Source organism: Dipodomys spectabilis, unplaced genomic scaffold (genome assembly GCF_019054845.1).
Source record: "Dipodomys spectabilis isolate Male_0828 unplaced genomic scaffold, ASM1905484v1 ptg000132l, whole genome shotgun sequence".
NCBI classification, from domain to species: Eukaryota; Metazoa; Chordata; class Mammalia; order Rodentia; family Heteromyidae; genus Dipodomys; species Dipodomys spectabilis.
The window spans coordinates 2,383,749-2,405,120 of NW_024870809.1; the positions used below are offsets into that span (position 1 = coordinate 2,383,749).

The 21,372-nt window shown below is 36.9% G+C and overlaps 1 protein-coding gene across 1 annotated transcript; it reads right to left on the minus strand.

The window, feature by feature from the left end:
* Positions 1-12,601: 12,601 nt before the first annotated feature.
* Sertm2 (serine rich and transmembrane domain containing 2) lies at positions 12,602-13,342 on the minus strand. Its single transcript, XM_042690096.1, has one exon. The coding sequence runs from the start codon at positions 13,253-13,255 to the stop codon at positions 12,983-12,985; it is 273 nt and encodes a 90-aa protein (XP_042546030.1). The 5' UTR covers positions 13,256-13,342; the 3' UTR covers positions 12,602-12,982.
* Between the last annotated feature and the right edge of the window lie 8,030 nt (positions 13,343-21,372).

Here is a 21,372-nt window from a genome sequence, read left to right on the forward strand (position 1 = left end):
CCGTTAGTAATAAAATTTGCATATGAAAAGCAGTTGATGCATATTCAATTGCCCTTGGTTGGGAGACTCATTATTATCACATTAGTCATTACTATGTAACTGGATTGTTGTGATTGATTATATACATGAATACAATATAAATGTGCATAGCTGTCATAGAAAAGGTTTTTTTCCATTAAATTTTGATGAAATAGTCATTGGTATATTTAAACTTTGCTTTTAAAATTCTGCATGTGATTTCCCCTTAATTATCATATGTATTTGAATGTAAGCAAGGTACTTTTTTATTGTATTTCCATTCTTTCTACTTTTAAAATTGAATACAATACTGTTTGTTTATTTACTAATTTCTATTACAAATTTCTTTTCTTTTCTTTTTTTCCTCTTGTGTTGGTTGTGGGACCTGACCTCTGGGCCTGGGTGCTGTCCCTCAGCTCTTCAGCTCAAGGCTAGCACTCTACCACTTGAGCCACAGCCACTACTTCCAGCTTTTCTGCTTATGTGGTGCTGAGGAATCCAACCCAGGGCCTCATGCTTGCAAGGCAAGCACTCTACCACTGAGCCATCTTCCCAGCCCCCCATCATAAATTTCTACAATAGTGATAGCATATAAGCAATTTAAAAGTGAAATGGACTGTTTAATAAAATGTAGCAATGACAAAGTTTGACTGAAAGCACATGGGGTCATTTAAACCTAAATTCTGACTAGTGAGTCAAAAATATTTTAAAGGGGTACTAGCATATGCTAGGAGGAAGTAATTGTGATATTCCAAATTCTTTATGATTATACTTTTCTTCTAAATGTAAACTAAAATTCCACACATTTATGCTGTACTAAATCGGAAATGTCCAGAATCTGAACAGTTAAGAAAATGTAAGTTAATGAATATGTAAATAATAAAGAGCCAGGTGTAGTGGTACATACCTGAAATCCCAGCAATTCAGCTGGAGAAACAAGAGGACTGAAGCCTGTGCCAGGTTGGATTGCATAGTGAAAACACAGGGGATGTTACTCAGTGGTAGAGTATTTTCCTAGCATGTGCAAGGCCCTGAGTTCCATCTTCAGCATCAAGGGGAGGAGGGAAATAGTATCACATTCAGGCTATATAAGGGAACAATCTTCTTAATAAAAGCCACCTTTAAGTAATGGCAATTAAAATATTCTCTGTATCTGTCTTTTAGGACCCAGTAGATAGTAACTAGGATTAATTATATCCAGTTGGAATATACTAGGTAAGACAGATCATGGAATTAATCCTTTCCCTTTAGCAAATTCATCTGTAACAATTAGAAGAAGTGAAGTATGAAAGTAAAAGTGTTATATTTAGCCATGCAGATACTTATGCAGTATATTGAATATCTACTATGTGACAGGTATTGTGTTATTCACTGAAGATGAATAGATTGAATGAAATGATTGAACTATTGCAGTATAGTCATTAATGCAAAAATGTAAGCATTAAGGTCATGTAGAGGAAATAATTAACTGGTTTTCAGGAGGAAGAATTAGGGAAAGTGATGAACTTATTCAATGGGGCTAGACCAAATAATTTTGAAGAGTGAATGACAATATACTGTGGATACATAAGTAGGAAAAACTTAATAGCACAGAGAGCAGAAAGTTGTCTATTGGAGTATATTGTGCAAATCAAGAAATGTAAGTAAGGTGATGGAAAGCTTTATTAATCATGCTATAAATTCTCCTACTCCCCCCCTCCCCCTCCCCCTCTCCCTCCCCCCTTCCCCTCCTCCCACTCCTCCTCCTCCTCCCCCTCCTCCTCCTCATCCTTCTCTTCTTCCTCTTCTTCTTCTTCTTCTTCTTCTTCTTCTTCTTCTTCTTCTTCTTCTTCTTCTTCTTCTTCTTCTTCTTCTTCTTCTTCTTCTTCTTCTTCTTCTTCTTCTTCTTCCTCTTCCTCTTCCTCTTCCTCTTCCTCTTCCTCTTTTTCTTCTGCAGTACAGGTTTGATCTCAATGCTGTGAACTTGCTATGCATGCTTACCTCTTAAGTCATGCTTCCTCCAGCACTTTTTGCTTTATTTTCCAAATAGGGTCTTACTTTTTGCCCAGGTATTTTGCATAGCTGGTATTATAGACATATACCACTGCACATAACTCTTCACTGGATGAGATGGGTTTCCTCAAACCCTAATCTTTCCAATCTTAGCCTCCTAAATAGGTAATATTACAAGCATGAACCACCATACTCATCAACAGAGGTGACACCTGTAAATAAACAAGCTACATCCACATACACTGAGTTTTCCCTTAGCATTTTTAGCATCTCATTCTTTTTTTAATTCATTTTTTAAATTGTAAAAATGTTGTACAGAGGGTTACAGTTACATGAGTAGGGTAATGAATACATGTCATTACAAGCATTGTTACCTCCTCCTTTATTTTCCCTACCACACTTCCCTCCACACCTCCCCAACACGTTCCCCCCCACATTGTAACATTCATTTTCAATACAGTGTCCTGTACATCTCGTCATCACAATGGGTCAGCCTGCATCCTCATTTAAGTGTTCTGCAATATCCCTTCCCCTCCCCAAATTACAAAATGTATATACAAGATGCAGAACACCAGCTTCAAATCCAGTGAAAACAGAGGTTATACCATGGGAGAAGAACCTACAAAAGAATCACATAACCTTTTTTCGAATTCTTATCTACCTCTTACACTCAGTAACAAGGTCTTTATTCTCCTACTACTACATATACCCCTCCCCTAAGGTGTTCTTACCCCTCTACTATCGTTATACCCAAGTTCTCTTCTGAACTTGAATTCATATCTCTCCAATCCTAAGCCTTCACTTCTCCATCTGTACCAGCCCATTGATCCCTAATGATTTAATATCTGACCCAACTTACAGTTGGTTCTATATTTGACCACAAAATTGGATCTATTTGACTATATTGAGTACAAGGGGCCCATCTTGTTAACTCTAAGCAGCAGACTACTTATCAGCCAAACCCAGATTGTCTCAAAAGTTACAAGTATACATAATCTTGACCCCAAAGCCACAATATCCCTCTCCAAGCAAAGAAAGAGAGAGCTAAATAGGAAAACACCTACACATAACTTTGAAACTCTAAGATCTATACATCTACAAGACACCAGGTTGGCTCCAGTCCAAAAAAAAGACTGTCCTACTGTTGTACCAGTGTGGTTTTTGTCTCCAAATGGGTGGAACTAACAGCAGAAATACAAGGAACATGGCCAAGCATCTCATTTTTCAATATGAAAATGAGTCAAGGATCACCAGACATATGAAGAAAACTTCCAATATTTAAAGTCCATAGTTTGATAAATTATATGCATTCTGTATATATTATACCATCAACTTCATGGTCAAAATAATGAATGTGTTTATCACCCCCAAAGTAGTGTTTTGAGCTCTCCCTTTGATGTGTCACCAAGTAATCAATGATCTGTTTCCTCTCACTGTAAATTGAGTATTTGTATGGCTTTGTATGGATGGAATCATGATGGTCTTTTCTCTTTGGCCAGGTTTCTTATACTCAACATAATGGTTTTTATATTCATCAATGTTGTTGTGTATATTGATAAAATATTTCTTTTTTTATTTGACCAACCAGTATTTCATTGTTCAGATATTCTATTACTAACTTATCTATTCCCTTCTTGATAGACGTTGACTTCTTTCCAGTTTAAGATTATTACAATTTCAGTTTCTATAAATGTTCTTTTATAAGTCATTGTATAGACATATTTTTCTTTGATCTTAAGGAAATACCTACATGGACTAGATAGCTTGTATATATTTAATGGGTTTTTTTGGGGCCCCAAACCAGAACTGAACTTGGTACCTGATGCTTTTATTCATTGTCTAGTACTCTTTCAACTGAGTCGTATCTCCAATACTTCTATTTAACTTTTTTTTTGTCTATTGTGGGGCTTGAACTCTAGGCCTGGGCGCTGTCCCTCAGCTCTTCAGCTCAAGGCTAGCACTCTGCCACTTGAGCCACAGCACCACTTCTGGCTTTTTTCTTTTTGCTTATGTGGTGCTGAGGAATTGAATCCAGGGCCTCATGCATGCAAGGCAAGCACTGTACCGCTGAGCCACCTTCTCAGCCATCCTTCTTATTTTCTACCTATTACTTTTGTCACATACTGATGAAGTCTCCAATTATAATAGAGGAATCATTGCTTTTTCTTGGTACTGATCACTTTTATACCCACACACACACGTATGCATTTTTATGAATAGATATATGGATATATTAAATACATGTATATGTATGTGTTTCTAACGCATTTATAAGATTATTCCTTTGTTGCTTTGTATGTCCCTCCCCCACAGTATAACCCCCGCTTTCACTATATTTGATGTCAGTATAACATGTGGAGGAGATGGGGACAAACAAGTCGTTTAAGGATTCAGGTGGACCTGTTGCAACAATGAGAAGTACAAAATGTCATGTCAAAACCAGCTTTACAATGTCGGTGTGGGGGGGGGGGAGGAAGGGGGGGTATGATTGGGTGGGGGGGAGGGGGGAGGCTGGGAAGGGAGGTGAAGAGTAAACAAAGGAGGAGGCTGCAATGCTTGGTAAGAAATGTATGCATTATCCTGCCCATGTAATTGTAACCCCTCTGTACAGTATGTTCTCAAATAAAATTAAATTAAATTAAAAAAAATACATGTATATGTTTTATGTGTGGAGATATATCTCATGTGTATACATATACATAATTATACATGCACATACACACAAAATGCCAGAATTAGAAATTCTAATAATCATTTGATTTAAGATACTAAGCAATATATTGTCCATTTGCATGGAGGTTACTATCCAGTATAACTTAATGGTAGAATATATGTTCTGAAATCAATCGTCAGTAGATAGTTCTGTGTGATTTATTAGATCTATGACTTAGGGAAAGTTATTTTGCCTCATTATCTTATAGATAAAATGGGTTTGATAGTAATGCCTACTATGTATATAATTAAGTATGTACATAGAATAGGAAGCATGGAGCTTGAGACAAAATACGTTTATAATTGTTATTATCATTATCTCTGATAAATAGTTATCAGTATCTATTTTAACTGTTTCAATAATAATTGGGCCTTACCTGCTATACTTGGTAGACACCTTTGTCACTAGAAACACAATGAACCCAAGTTCTTTCCCATTATATTATATTCATTGGTATTAGTTTTGTTGAAAGTGTACAGGTTTTCTTTACCACTTTAATGTGGAAATCCTTCAAAGGTTTGAAATCCATTCCACTTATTCACCACAGTATACTTGACCCACATGTGTGAATTCTAGTGTATAAATGTTAGAATTTGCAGATTTCTGCATCACCTATATCTATATGAGATTGGTAAACAAAACTTAGACATGTACATAGCTAGTAAATTTTAGAATTTAAGGTTAGGAGTAAAGTTCTTTATTTGCCTTTGACTCCAAGTTTTTATTTTTACCAAATTTACTATTTTTGCTCTATATTTTGTCTTCTCTCTGTCCAACTTCTTACTTTTTTTCATTCACTGAGGCCACATTTAGTTCTTTTTACATGGTTACAAGGCACACTCCAGATTCCAGTCAACAGTTTTTAACCTTATAGACTTGAAGGCTAGGAATGGTAAAGCTCCTATTACTGTTCTCTCTGGATGATTTGTCATTTCTTCTTTGTCCCTTAATTCTGTTTCCCTCATTGTAAATAGTCCCTACATTAACATTTAAACATTTCTTTTTCTTTCCTCTTTTCTGTCGATTTTAGGGCTTGAACTCTGGGCCTGGGTGCTGTCACTCAGCTCTTCAGCTCAAGGCTAGTCTCTACCATTTGAGCCACAGCGCCACTTCTGGTTTTCTGGTGATTTATTGGACATGAGTCTCACAGACTTTCCTGAGATCCTGAGATCTCTTGAGTAGCTAGGATTACAGGTGTAAGCCACCAGAGACTGCCAGTTTCTAGCTTCTAATGGCCCAATCTTTCCTCTTTTGTGTGGTGCTGCTTTTAACCTTCATACTTATGTAAAGTTCGTATTTGGTTTCCTAGCTTAGAGTATTACTTCTTCTCCAAGGATTTTTACCATGACTCAGTCTTCTATCTCTCCTGTTCCCAAGTATCTCTTGAGCAATCCACTTTAATTTGAGAATCCTAAAACCTAATTGTCTTTCCAAATCTGCCTAATAAGGGACTAAACCTCCAAATACAAGGGACAAGTATATTTAGGCTTAAGACTCTATGTTGCATTATTGTCACTCATTTGTCAGTGAAATCAATAACCCTCCCTGGGCATTTTCATTCATTAGTATTTCCTAAATGCATGTCTCCAGTCCAAACCTCTCTCCTGAGTTCCAGGCTCATTATTCAGTTGTCTATTTAACTTTTGTATCTGGATGTGTCAAACTAAAAATGAATCCATCTATTTCTTGACCTGATTTTCCCCTCGATCTCTGTTTCAGTGAATATAGCCATCATACCCAGGCCTGAACCAGAAATCTGTAAATCATTCTAATCTCTTCTTACCCCATGTCCCTTTCATCACCAAGTAGTGCTAAATTTGAAAGAGGGTCATGTTCACTGTCCTATCTAACTCCATTTTAGCCCTTGTTGCCATTTTAACCTTTTTGTCCCTGAGTCAGGGAGTCCAGATAGGTCAGGATTAATGGTTAAGCATCTTATGACAAATAAACTGCCCCTCAGATAGTTTTATCTTCTTTTCTTTTCTTTTCTTTTTTTTTTTGGTTCCGGTCGTGGAGCTTGAACTCTGGGCCTGGGCACTGTCCCTCAGCTCTTCAGCTCAAGGCTAGCACTCTACCACTTGAGCCACAGCGCCACTTCCAGCTTTTTTCTTATGTGGTACTGAGGAATCGAACCCAGGGCTTCGAGCATGCAAGGCAAGTGCTCGACTACTGAGACACCTTCCCAGCCCCATAGTTTTATCTTCTTATCAGGACCAGATGTCACCCAAAATCCTAACATAAGGATATTCAAACATCTTAGGATAATTATCAATTGGTGAACATCTTTGACCAGAACCACCTAATTTCACATACCAATATAACAGTCACTTTGCAGCCATCTTGGAATACAGGAAGAACCAGACAGCCTGCCAAGAATTAATGACACATAATAACATGGCCCCATTTAACCAGTCCTGTGACTGCAGTTTGCACATATGACCACAAAATACACCTGTGACTTTTGCATACCTCTCAGTTTCTGCCCTCAAGTTTCCCTCTAAAATTTATGTCAGTACCCGAAGACAATCTTGGAGTCACTGAGTCTCTTTGTTTCCTCAACCTGACTGCATTCAATTAAAACTCTTTTCTCTGCTAATTGTTGGTGCTTGTTTCCTTTTTAAAAATTCTTTTCTTACCTGAATTATTCTTTTTTATTATTTTAAATTTCACTTTATTGTTTTTATAGAAATGATATATAGTGCGGTTACATTTACATGAGTCAGGTATAAGTACATTTCCTTTTGTACAGTGTCATCTTTTCCCTCGAGTGTTTGTTTTTAATTGGTGTATAGGAATGATGGTTAAAGCTAGTCCAATTAGGACTCCCAGAGCCAGAGTTTTCATCTAAATACTCCAGTTTTATTTTTTCTCATAAATCTACTTCAAGGATATGTACTTCTTCTATTTACCTCTATCCACTACCGCTTGATGTATGGTGAGTTTAAGATAGTACATGTTTCTCCTAAATCACTTTTATAGCTCCTCAATTGATCTATCTGTATCATCTTTTGCTTTTCTTCCATCCATCCTCTACACTGCATCTAGAGTTCACTTCTATATACTTATAATAAAGCTAGAAGTCTAATAGTATTGACCATAATGCCCTGCATGATGCAGCTCCTATCAACTTTTCTGGATGTATGGAGACTTCTCATTCACTGTCTTTCTACAAGCATGCCAACTTTGACTTCAGCACACCCACTCATACAGTTTCTGCTATGGAATATTTGCCCTATTCTCTTCTTTGCTCATCAATTAGATTTTAGTTTAGATACCATTTCCTCAGGAAAATCTTCTCTGCCATTCTAGGTCAGATCAGGCAGCAACCTAACACAGTGCATTGGTGTTTTTGTTTGTTTTTGTTTTTGTTTTTAGTCCGGTCATGGGGCCTGAACTCTGGGCCTGGGCACTGTCCCTCAGCTCTTCAGCTCAAGGGTAGCGCTCTATCACTTGAGCCACAGCACCACTTCCATTTTTTTTTCTTTTTTGCTTATGTGGTGCTGAGGAATCAAACCCACGGCCTCATGCATGCAAGGCAAGTGCTCTACCATGGAGCCACCTTCCCAGCCCTAACACAGTGCATTGTACAATCTCTTTTCCTCCTCTATGTTTATATATGATTTAATCAATAAATACTTGATGTTAGCATGAGTTGGATATGTAAAATTGCTCAATTTATTCTTCAAAATAGCCTCACTTACACCCATCGTGAGCATTTCTTTTCCTCCTCCCCATGTATTCCATATTTTTAAATTTTATCTTCTATAAAATGGCATATTCCCAAAGTAAGAATAAAGAAGTATAGGAGTGTATCCTTCAAGTTTGCAATCCTTTCACTCATAATTTCATGTTGGCATTTTACAGCACTTTACAGTCTGTGCTTAACTCTGTAGTAACTATTAGGAGGCATAAATTTTTCAGAAGTATGTATGCTTCTGATTACTTGATTCATTCTATGTGACTAGAGGAAGATTCTCTAGTCAGCAATTATTTCTTTTTTAATGTCATAGTATTTATTTTTATCATACAAATGGATTTGCTGTGTTCACTTAAATCACTATACAATTTAAAATAAGAAGACTATTATCATCTAAAAGGTGTTATTTGTGAGGTGAAGAGGAGGGATAACAACTATGCTTAGGAAGGAATGACAGTAAGTGTGAACATTAAATCAAGTATCAGAACTGGGATTTGCACTATGGGTGACAATCCATCCATACTTCTGCCTCTTCCTTTCATCCATGCAAATTAAAGCTGCAGGAGCTGTCTTTGTATACACTTCCCCCAAGTCTGTTAGGCTGTCTTGCTAAATCTATAAAATGAAGGAGGTGGCACAACTCTTATTTGATTTGAGTTGTTGGACATAGGGAAGTAATCACCTAGAGAGCACAACTGTTGTTTGCATACTGGGAGTGTTACAGTGAGGATGGCTTTGAAATACATGTTCTGTGCTCCCAAAGCAAAACATAGTAAAAAAAAAGAGAACTAAACTAGAAGTACAAAGACTTGCAGTATAATTTTGAATCTGTCCTGTGTAATTTTGAATGCCTCACAAATCTCTCTGGGCTCTTGCTCTGTTTTGTAAAACAGAGTTCATCATATCCTATTTATTATTCATACGATTGCTGTGATGATCAAATGAGGAAAGCACCAAATGTAAGTTGCATTTAAAAATATCCTAGTCAGGAGAAGAGAAAAGGCTATTTGGCACTTAAGACATCTGATCTCACTCTCCCTTGGCTGTCACCATCTTTGGCCATAGACAGTTTGTATAGGTTAATACAGCTTACAACTAGTAAAACAAATGCACTAATCACTTTACAAATGGGGAGAGAATAAAACCTGGGATATTAGAAGATAGGGGAAATAATGAGACTGCAAGATGATTAGTCCCACAAATTTATAGTTGTTACAATTTATGCTGGGATGAAGAAAATAATGTACTGCTCTTTACATTCATCAGACAATAGATATTTGGTATCAGAAAAGAAAACATTCAGCATTTATTGTTCAGAACTCAAAATGACATGCTAAGTATTAATGCAAACATTAAGTTTTTATACAATATGAATACATTTCAAATATAAAATGAGATCAAACAAAAGATATGCATTTTTCTTCCATACAATTATTAATTTTTGCTAAAAATTCTTTTGTATAAATTCAGGTGAGTAAAATGTATAACTAAATATACCATTTAAATGCACTAAATGCACCCAATTATACCTACTTAAAAGTATGACAGGATCTGCAGTGGTCAAACTCACTTATTAGTCCCAAGCTTCAGATTTGGCATGGATAGAAAAGTTAGGCTAGATGAACCCATCTTTCCTTGTTTAAATTAACATTTGCTACCTAATATATGGTACACAAGCTTTTTATGATACACCTTGTTTTATACAACCCATGTTTCTGAAATGTATGTAACATATAGTATTAGAACTTAAGTTATGTTAAAACCTTATTGAAAGTTTATCATTTAAAGAGTTCACTGGATAAGTTTTTGTTAGGACAAATTATTTAAAATTGCTGATACTTGAGATTTTGGAGTTACAAAAACATCAGTGTCATATGGTTCAATGACATGTAAAGAATATTTTTTTTGTGTTGAAACAGAGGATGCCTACACCTACCTATTTATAATCAGCTAACGTACAAATTGAACGAGAATTTGGTAGAGGATTTTGAACAGAATAATAAACTTATATTGTACCTACTATATACTTTAGCTGACTCTGAGCAATAGTGTCTGTTAATTAATTATGTGATACAATATAATATAAATTAGAAATTCATTTCTTTATAGTAAGTTTGCTATTATGAAAACATTCAGTTTATTTTCCTTAAGATTAAATATCACATGTGTCACCATAGTTACACTTCTGCCTAAATGAATCTCTAATGTTACCAGTGGAAATTGGGGTTAGCTATTTTAGTGTAATCTGTATTGTGTGCTTTGGTTGATGCTAAAGATCTGGATCCCATGGGATAGTTGTGATGAAAGAGGGTAATTATTTTCCCTGTGAGTAACCTGATCATAAATTAAGAATCTTCATTTAAGTCAGTGCTTATAAGCAGTTTTAATCTCCTGCAATTGGAGTTGGGGAGGCCAGGTGCATAGGGAATAGATCTGTAGGCTTTGTCTTCATCAGATTTACCAATAGTACACTGATTATCTTGCTATTTACTGCTGTTGAATGTATTACTAGTTGTTCATTTATCTAGCCACTAACTTCTCAACTGTAAAGTGCATTCAAATACTGTGAGCATAAAAAGGCAAATTTGGAATGAGGGGAGATATGTGTCATTAGATTCTGAAGTATAGCTCCAGCATTTGATGAATTCTATGTGTAGCTGTCAAGAGTTAAAATTTTAAGTGGATTCTGGAAATTGAATAAAGATACAACTTAATCCATAAAGATGTAATGAGTCACTTTGCATTTTGGAAAATATAAGCCCCAAGGGAGTAGTATGCATATCTCTGTTTTAGTCTACTTGCTCATTTGTTCAGAATGATGCAGAATGAGGTTGCCATCTCTGACTGCACAGTTGTAACAGGTGTGGCAGAGTCAGCCTTGCTGCAAAATTTAGCTTTGCCTGTGGGGATTTCACACTTTGCAGCCCCTTGGAGAAGGGATCATTGACAAATGACTGTATAAAAGTGGAAAGCACTTGAGAATTTCACTACCAAGCTAGATTTAGATCACAGTAAAGGGGCCAATCTAAATTGGTCACAGACTATGGAGAAGTACATGTCTGGAGGAGATGGCATGAACTTCACATCAATTCTGTTTCTCGGTTACCACCACTGAATTTCCTGAGGGAGTGCTTTGTGAAACCTAATGATCATATTTTAGATTGACTTTTTTGAGCAGGTAAAATCTCTCACAGATATTTACCACCACAGTTTTCTGGTGGCAAAATATGACCAGCTTTGTGTTTTTTGATTTGTAAATGGTAACTCATATACTTTGGTTTCCTTTTGGAAAGTTAATTTTAAAAAACTCAAATTTTCCACTACTGACATACTGGGATACTTATGAGGATAGAAGTTTTCAGAATATATTTCTCCTATAGTTAAGTGAAACACTTCATCCTTTGGCAGGGATCAGGAAAGGAAGAACATTGTCTGGGAAGACAAATGTGACATTTGAGGACACTGATCTCAAAAAGGATTCGTTGGATTTATTTAGTCCTTTCTCCTTTGTCTGTCTTTGTTTTTCTTGTATTCATATGTAAAATGAGCCTGGTGATGGCTGAACAGCACTCTGATCATTTTTCAGCCAGGAAAACATGGGACCCAGAAAGCTGGAATGTTTTGTCCAAAGCCACAATCATTCAGTGACAGACAGAATACCAAGATTATGTCATTTCTCCTTTAGAGCACGTTTGGGTTTTCTTTGCCAAGGCCAGCTTTAAACAAAGTTTATATTTGTATGCAACATAGTCTGGAGTGAGATAGGGAGGGAGAAAAAGGCAAAGAAGCTGCATATATAATATAGAGTTCTTTACGAGAACACTTTGACTTAATTTTTCCTTGATTTGAAGACAACTCATCGTTCCAGATTTCAGTAATACATCTGCAATTATCTGTTTTATACAGTCCAGTAATAATAATAACAGATATACTATGCACATTTTTCTCACTAGATGAATTTATTTACTAGAAATTTCTTTCTGAAGACTTGCTCTTTAATGGAAAAATTCTTTAAATCTCTTCTTTCATTTGAGACAAACCTGAAGGACTGACACAATCAAATTGCCTTTTGAGGGGCAGTTTAGTCTTTCCTTCTGTTTATCACTGACATGATCTAGCAGACCTCTACTTTAAGTCCGAAGTTATTCTTTAGGGCTCAAGTGATAAAACTTGTCTTTTCCTTGGAATCCCCTCTTGGAACACTCATAACTTTCAATGTCAAATTCTCTTTGTTTGTTCTTGAGGCTTCCAGGGATCTTGTATTTTCCACAACAGCTGAATATGAATTTCTGTGGTCTGAGCTTTGTTGATGGCCTAGGAGCTCTGTGGTTACTATGGAAACCTGTCCTCCCAACAAGCTGCCATTTCCCATATTCCCTTCAAAAAATAAGTCTTAAAGCTCTTACATGTCCCACAAGCATAATGAAAATGAAGAATAACACAAAGAAAACATGAACAGCTTGTTATTCCTTTGGAAGCTTCATATAAGAAAGCAAAGTTTCTTGGGCACCAACAGGTTAAGTGTTCACTGAGATCTATTAAAGCTTGCCTACATTGTGGCTTTAAGGAGTGGGAATTCGACTCTGCATCTCTACATCTGTGAATTGAGGAACACTTTCTGTGCTCTCGGTGGTGATGGGCGAGATGACATGTTTGAGCCGAAGGAGCATTGTGAAGAGTAAGATAAGGAGAATAGCCAGAAGACTCAGGAATAAGCCCACATACATATATAGGTTAGAATACTTGTCTGCAGTGGTATCAACCTCTGTTGCCAGAGTGGGAAAATGGGCCCGACCAGTGAGATTTCCATGGTACTTAACATGCACCTCCGTCATCCCTCAAGATTAATTGATACCTACTTCTGATTGGTTTCTATTGCCCTCGAGTCATTCCACAGTCACTTAATCTGTCTTAAATACACTGGGAGTCTTTTAAAAATCTGATGCAAAAAAATCACTCTTGGAGCAAAATCAGTAGGGCACAAGCAAGGTAACAGAAAAGTTTTACTTTGGCAATTGCCACCTTGCTCTGTCCTCTGGCACAGCAAGCAGCTCCCTCCCAAACAGGTTATATCAGAACTTCTTAACCTTAAGAAAAGTAAATAAAACTTTATTTTTCACACTCCCAATATTACACTCATTAAAATAACTGGTGAAACTGCTTAATAATACTGGTATGGAAACAATAATCTTAGAGTATTCTATCAGAGTTGCTCTATTTTGATATAAAGAGAAAAGGCTTGCCTTTATCCACAGCTCATCTAAATATGTGGACTACTTACATGGATTTAATTGGGTTTTTCTCTGAGGAGACCTTGAAAATGCTATTGGATAATTCTGGCTGAGCATATCTGAGTTTTTACCCTTCTTGTCTCTCTGAATCTTCCCTGAGGACAGAAATCTTAATATTCCTGTCTAGCTGCCCAGCTTGAAGATTTTAAGTCTAGAAGGTATGAACTTTCTACAGCTTGATTGACATCCCCTCACTGTAGACTGGAGTGAAAGTGTTGGCAGACCTGGTAATTCTCAGATGGAAGAGGTCTCAGAGATGATTCCAGCAGTGGGTTAAGGTTCAGAAGATTTGGCTGTTAGGATTCTTCAACAGATTTATTCTCCTGGAAATTGAAAAAAAAATCAGGCATCTAAGAAAAACAAGTGGCAATTTATTCTGATTCACTGAAAGAAATGGTTTGCTATTGGCAAACAAGTATAAAAAATCACGTTTCTATTCCATAATTTCCATTGGTTTTGTTCTATTCAGGAAATAACTATTAAAGGGTTACAAAATCAGAATACTATACAGAAGCCACCTTCCCAGCCCTGTAAAACAGAATCTTATCTTTATTGTCAGAATTACTCCACTGTGTAAGTCGGGTCAATTATTTAGGTTAAAAGTTTAATTTTCTGGGGCTGGGAAGGTGGCTCAGTGGTAGAGCACTTGCCTTGCATGCCTGAGGCCCTGGGTTCGATTCCTCAGCACCATATAAGCAAAAAGAAAAACAGCCGGAAGTGGCGCTGTGGCTCAAATGGTAGAGCGCTAGCCTTAAGCTGAAGAGCTGAAGGACAGCGCCCAGGCCCAGAGTTCAGGCCCTACGACCGGACCCAAAAAAAAAAAAAAAAAGTTTAATTTTCGTAAAATGATTCAGCCTGCCATATGAAGAATTAATATTAAATATGGGTGAACAAAAAAAGATATGAATAACCATCACCTGTCATACTTCTATGTGCAATAGTAGTATATTGCTGAAAATATAACCCAATTCTGTCTCTTAACAAACCCAAGGAGAGTTAATAGAAATAGCTCTTTCTATCATCCCTAGACTGGGAACACTTCAGGTGAAGTTTATATTCCCTAGCTTACATTATTATGTTTTCTGTAATCTGTGTATTTTTTAGGCTGTATACTTACTGTCTTCTATCTATCATGCAGAGCAATCAGGTTTATAAGAAATAAAAACAAAGAGAGAAGATCTTTTTTATTTCACTATCTTTGGAATATTGACCTAAGAAACATTGTTGCTATTCTTAGAGGTATATCAGTTTTGAAATATGCGTTCTATATTTTGTGTGTTTGTGTGCCAGCGCTGGAGTTTGAACTCAGGGCTTGCACACTGTCCCTTAGCATTTTTGCTTAAGGCTGGCACTCTACCACCTGAGCTACAACAATACCTCTGGTAGGTTTTTTGGTGGTTGGAGATACGTCTATCAGGTTTGTCAGCCTGGGTTGACTTTGAACTCAATCCTCAGATCTCAGCCTCCTGAGGAGCTAGGATCATAGGCATGAGCCACTGACACCTGACTGACATATGCATTCTAAACACAAGCTTTTCAAGTGATTCTTTGCAGAGTGGACATTAAGAATTAACTATTGGGTTTTCTCTCTAGGTAGCTAATCTGTTGTGTTGATTGTTTGGAGGTTTTACTTTCTAAACAGTATTTTGAACAGTGTTAGAGGGTGAATTGTGATTCTCAAAAAGATAGGGTGATTTCTTTGCTGCCAGTACTGGTAAAAGTGACTTTTTTTGTTAATAAGGTCTTCTGAGGTGTAATCAACTTAAAATAAGGTCATTAGGTTGGCTGTCATCCAATGACCTGTGTTCCTATAATAAGAGAGAGATACACAGTGAGAAGATGGTATCAGAGATTGAGATGATTCAACCATTAGCCAAGGAATGCAAGGATTGGAGCAAACAGCTAATAGCAAAGAAGGATTCTGCCCTGCAGATTTTAGTGGGTATATGGCCCAATTGATAGCTTTATTCCAGATTTCTAGCCTCCAAAAGAGCCTAAGAGAACAAATTTCTGTTGATTTAACCTTTCCCAGTTTATGTCAATTGTAGGAAAGGAATCACAGGACAGATACAATGATCAGAGTCCTCTTGGAATAATGTTTCTCAGTGTGGTCTGAGGAAAGTCTCTTCATCAGAAGAATACTCTTGGAAATTGCCCATTAAAAAGCATGTTCCTTTCTCTTACTGCCTAGGTCAGAATATCTCGGGATAGGACCAGAAAATATTTGAAAGAAGTTACCCAGTTTAACTTTTTTTTTTTGCCAGTCATGGAGCTTGAACTCAGGGCCTGGGCACTGTCCCTCAGCTTCTTTTGCTCAAGGCCACTTGAACCAGATTGCCACTTCCAGGTTTTCTGTTTATATGGTACTGAGGAATCGAACCTAGGGCTTCATGCCTGCTAGGCAAGCACTCTACCACTAAGCCACATTACCAGTCCCTAGTTAAAAATGTTAAGCACATTCTTCCAGGAATATCTTTCCATCCTGGATGTAATTCAGTGTTTTGAATGTCTCTCTCCTCTCTCTTCTCTCTCTCCCCCTCCCTTTCTGCCCCCTCCCAATTTGTTCTTCCTGAAGAAGTTCTGAATCCTTATTCTGTCCATATGGAGCATGGACACATATCTGTATTGCTTAAAAACTCTACAGGCTAGCCGGGCACTCTACAGGCTCACACCTGTAATCCTAGCTACTCAGGAGGCTGAGAACTGAGGATCGAGGTTCAAAGCCAACCCAGGGCAGGAATGTCCATGAGACTCTTATCTCCAATTAACCACCAGGAAACTGGCTCAAGTGGTATAGCACTCACCTTGAGCTGAAGAGCTCAGGGACAGTACCCAGGCCCAGAGTTCAAGCCTCACAACTGACAAAATAACAAACCAAAATAAACAAAAAAAATTCTCATGCTGATTTTGAAAGGCAGCAGAGGGTTGAGAAGCACCACTTGATTCAAGAAAGTCCTAGGAAGCTCACAAGAGGCATTTGTGATTTGGCTGCTGCCTAGTTATTAAATATGTTTCATATATAGCTTGTTAGCCCTAGTGGCCTTCCTTCTCAACAGCTCACTACAGCTCCGTTCTTTCTTCTTCTTTTTATTTTGGTTGGTCCTGGGGCTTGAACTCAAGGCCTGGGTGCTGTCCCTGAGCCTCTCTGTGCTCAAGGCTAGTGCTCTGCCATTTTGAGTAACAGTGCCACTTCCCATTTTCTGGTGGTTAATTGGAGATAAGAGTCTCATGGACTTTCCTGCCTGGGCTGGCTTTGAAGTATGATAATCATATCTCAGCCTCGTGAGTAGCTAGGATTATAGGCGTGATCTACTGGCTCCCTGCTTTGCAGCTCCTTTCTTTAAGGAAAACACTGGCACATTGATAAGAGTTTAATAGATTTTTTTTACCTTTGTATTTCATGTTACTGAGATTTGAACTCAAGTGCTTGAACTTGCTAGTAGTCACTCTTGCCACTGAGCCACACCACCAGTCCTGATTTCTGCTTGTATTTTTTTGTGCTGTTCCTGGGGCTTGAACTCAGGCCTTTGTGCTCAAGGAACACTCTACCACTTGAGCCACAGCTCCATTTACAGCTTTTTGGTGGTTAATTGGAGATAAGAGTCTCATAGACTTTCCTACCAGGGCTCACTTCAAGCCACAATCTTTCAATGTCAGCATCCTGAGTAGCTAGGATTACAAGTATGAGGGACTGGTGCCCAGCTTCTGCTGGCTGTTTTTGAGATAGGATCACTTCATGCACCTGGGTGTAATCCACCTGTTCAGCTTTCCAGAAGCTAGAATAGCAGGTTCATACCACCATCTCCAGCTCTGTTGGGAAGCGATCTTGGGGACATTTTTTGTCTGTCTGGGCCGGCCTTGAATACTGATCCCAACAATTTCAGCCTCCTAAGTAGGTGTGAGGCACTGGCACCTGGCTCATAAATTACTTCATTTTCAGAACAGAAGTGGAAAAATAAACATTCATTGCTAATGTAAGCCCTGTGGGAGAAGACTCTACAGTACTGTATTATCTTTTATTCTCTCTGGATTTCAAACACACAGAATTGGATAAGTAATGAATTGGATAAATCATACTCCTTGGCACATTATTATTGGTAAAGTCAAGCCCTTTTATTTGTGTAATTAATAGTATAATAAACATCCATAGGCAAACACCTGTGACCAAATACCAATCAACTTTAAGAGTTAGAATAACAACATGAATACACACACACACACACACACACACACACACACACACACAATCCTTCCTATCTCCTATCTCCTTACCTACTTCTCTACAAAAGCAGGGTAAATACACATACATATATACCACACATATATGCCTGAATACTTAGTTTTGTTTTTATTTTAATTTTGTTTCTTGAAAAAGTATAAATCTGCCAGGCGCCGGTGGCTCACGCTTGCAATCCTAGCTATTCAGGAGGCTGAGATCTGAGGATCACAGTTCAAAGCCAGCCGGGGCAGGAAAGGCCTTGAGACTCTTATCTCCAATTAACCACCAGAAAACTGGAAGTGGTGCTGTGTGGCTCAAGTGGTAGAGTGCTCACCTTGAGCTGAAGAGCTGAGGGACAGTGCCCAGCCCCAGAGTTCAAGTCCCACCACTGACAACAAAAAAAAGTATAAATCTGCCCTTTTTAGCCTACATTCTATTACTATGTAATTTACTTAAGACTATTCTAATAGTCTTAAAAAGGAATAAAGTTTGACAGCCACACATATTATTTTGTAGCTCCTTATTGTAATTTGACTCTGCTCCATTCTTTTTAGATTGAAATTCGTTTGTCAATGCCAAGGCCAGTCTCAATTCTTTTGATTACCCTCTTTTCTAATCAAACTACTATACTAAACCTTCTCCTAATTCATTGTTTCCAAGATTTTCTCTAAAAAGTTCCTTCCATGTTCACATATTTCAGCACAAATTCTTCAAGTTTTAGCACATGATTTCTTATCACACTCTTAATTCCTACAGTATTTTTTCCCCTAGAGGAATTGCTTGCCTAATGTTGTAAATATCTAGTTAGTATATTCTCCCCTAAATCCTAATTTATAAACACATTTGGGCTGGAAGTGTGGGTCACATAGTATAGCCCTAGTCCATCAAGTGCAAAGCACTGATTTCATTCCTCAGCATCACCAAAATTTTTTAAAGTTTTTTGAGGAACAATACTCTATTCCCTATATAGCCATACTTGCATTAGCTGCTCAATAATAATTGAAGAAATGCATAGCTATGAGTAAAGAAATGGATTTAGCGTCGGCAACTTGAAGATAAATGCAATCATCTCTAATTACAGATTTGACCATTGATACTTATTTGCAATACTTAGGATTTGTGATCGTTGGTTTCAGAACCCCAATGGGTACCCAAATCTAAGGATTCTAAAATGCCATATATCGTATGGTATAATTCTATAAATCATTTATGTGCACCCTCCTGTGTGTTTTAAATACATTACTTGTAGTTGATACAATATAATTGTTATGTAAATAATTACTATATTTACTGTTTATAGAATAATGACAGGAAACAGAAGTCTGTACTTATTCAGTAGAGACAATTTTTTTCAAATATATTTTTCAAATATTGTTGATATGCACTGGAATCTAGTTGTTGTTGAACCCATAGATTGAGAACTCTTGAATGTGGATGACTAATTGTATAATGGGAGGAACAGCTTGAATTTTTCTTTCCTTTCTTCTTCCAGCCTTTAGTTGTGTAAACTACATTTCTGATTATAAACTGGAATTAAAGAATAATCCTTTAGTTAAAAACTTTAGTCTTCAAGTTGTTTTTCTGATATGACATTTTGAAGGAAAACTACAGAACAAGGGTAAAAATTTAAATTTTGGAAAGTATAATTGAATCCATCAATAATTTTTACTAATGATAGTACATTTCTTGACTCCTTCTATACAATTGACTGTGAATTTTCTTTAGGTCTGAATATTTATTAGAATCTACGAAATGTGGTGAAGCTTTAGACAACAATGGTTTCAGCTGTAGTTGTGCATTTCTTTAAATGTTTCCTTTGAGGGTTTGGAAAACTAAGCACATCATTTCTTACATCTTCGATAGGCTGCAGGGCAGCAAACACCCTGGTCAATTCATTCAAATCGATTTAATTTCTTAAATCCATTCAGGAGTTTGAAATAACTATGAACTTATGTATCAGGTGATTTTTTGTTACTCTGGTCCTATAACTGTGCCAATTTCTCATAAAAAGCTTCCCAAACAGGAATGCCCTGGCTTTCTTTGCTAATTAATGAATTACACAGATAACGTGATTGCTCCATGAAAAGCTTTGCATTATTTGGAAAGAAAAACCATTCAATTTCAAAAGGAACAAAATTCTATTCATTCTGAGGAATCATTACTGTGGAACGACCTTTAGAAAATTATTTTCACTTACTACAATCCTTTCTTGAAAACAAATCAACAAAAATCAAGTTCTTTCTTAATAAGATCACTTAAAAGCTGGTGAGGAATAAGAAAGTGAGGAACGGGAAAAAGTGATGGGTAAGGAAAGGAAAGGAGTGAAAGAGAAAGGAACAAGGAAGAGAAAATAAATATTGAGAACTGAGTAAAGAGAATGTGATGTGGCAAAGGGATAAGAGGTGAGAGGAACTAAAGAAAGGAAGAGAAGCAGAAAATATTGGAAAAGAGAAGAAAGGGAATGCAAGGTAAAATAGAAAAAAGAAATTACTTTAGTAATTGGCCAATGCCCAACATTAACATGACTCTGGTTTACTTCTAATGTAAATCAAAATACAAGTGATGCGAATGCACCTTGATTTTCTTTTTGCATATTTTTGTCATTAACTTAGTAAATACAACTCCTGATTTAAAAATCATGTGATTTTACTATGAACACTAAAATATCAATTCCCTCATGTTTGATATTAGCATGGGACATATAAACTCATGCTAACAAATTATCATAAATGTCCAGATCCTGAATCACAAGAAGAGAATATGGAGCTTTCTTCATCTTTTAACCCTGAGGGGGATTAGTTGGATGAAATGCATTTTTAGTGAGAACAACAGAGTTCTTCATGGATCTCTAAAATCAGATTTATTTATTCAACAAAACTTTGAGTGCCACAAAAGTTGTAGACACTAAGCTCATAATATGGAAGTAACAGCACCCTTATCTTTATTATGTTCCCTGACATGATTCTAGTAGTTATAGTTTTTATTGAAAAAATCCATTGGTAATTTTACATGTTTCTGCATGACACCTGTCTATAATTCCAGAGCTGAAATCCCATCAAACAACTAAGAATAATTCCAAAAAGCAAGTCACAATATCAGTAGCTTTCAAGAGTTAAAATATCCTGTTTATATGTATATGCCTAATAAAGGAGAAAATCATGAGACAGATCAGAGCTATTAGAGTATCAAGTTCCATATCAGGGTATATCAAAACAATTTCAGCAGCAAGTGCTTTTCCAATGGCTGGAACCATTAAGTAATAAGCTTGCACAAGTGGGAGTTGCTGTATCTCCTGCCGCAGATGATGCCTATTTGTCACACCTGCCGATAAATAAAATAATGCTGCTCACTTTACTGGGAATAACATCATTATTTTGCCAAATCTTTCTTACCTTTTCTGGTTCACAGAATGAATGGGTTGGTCATTTTAATATTTCTTTTG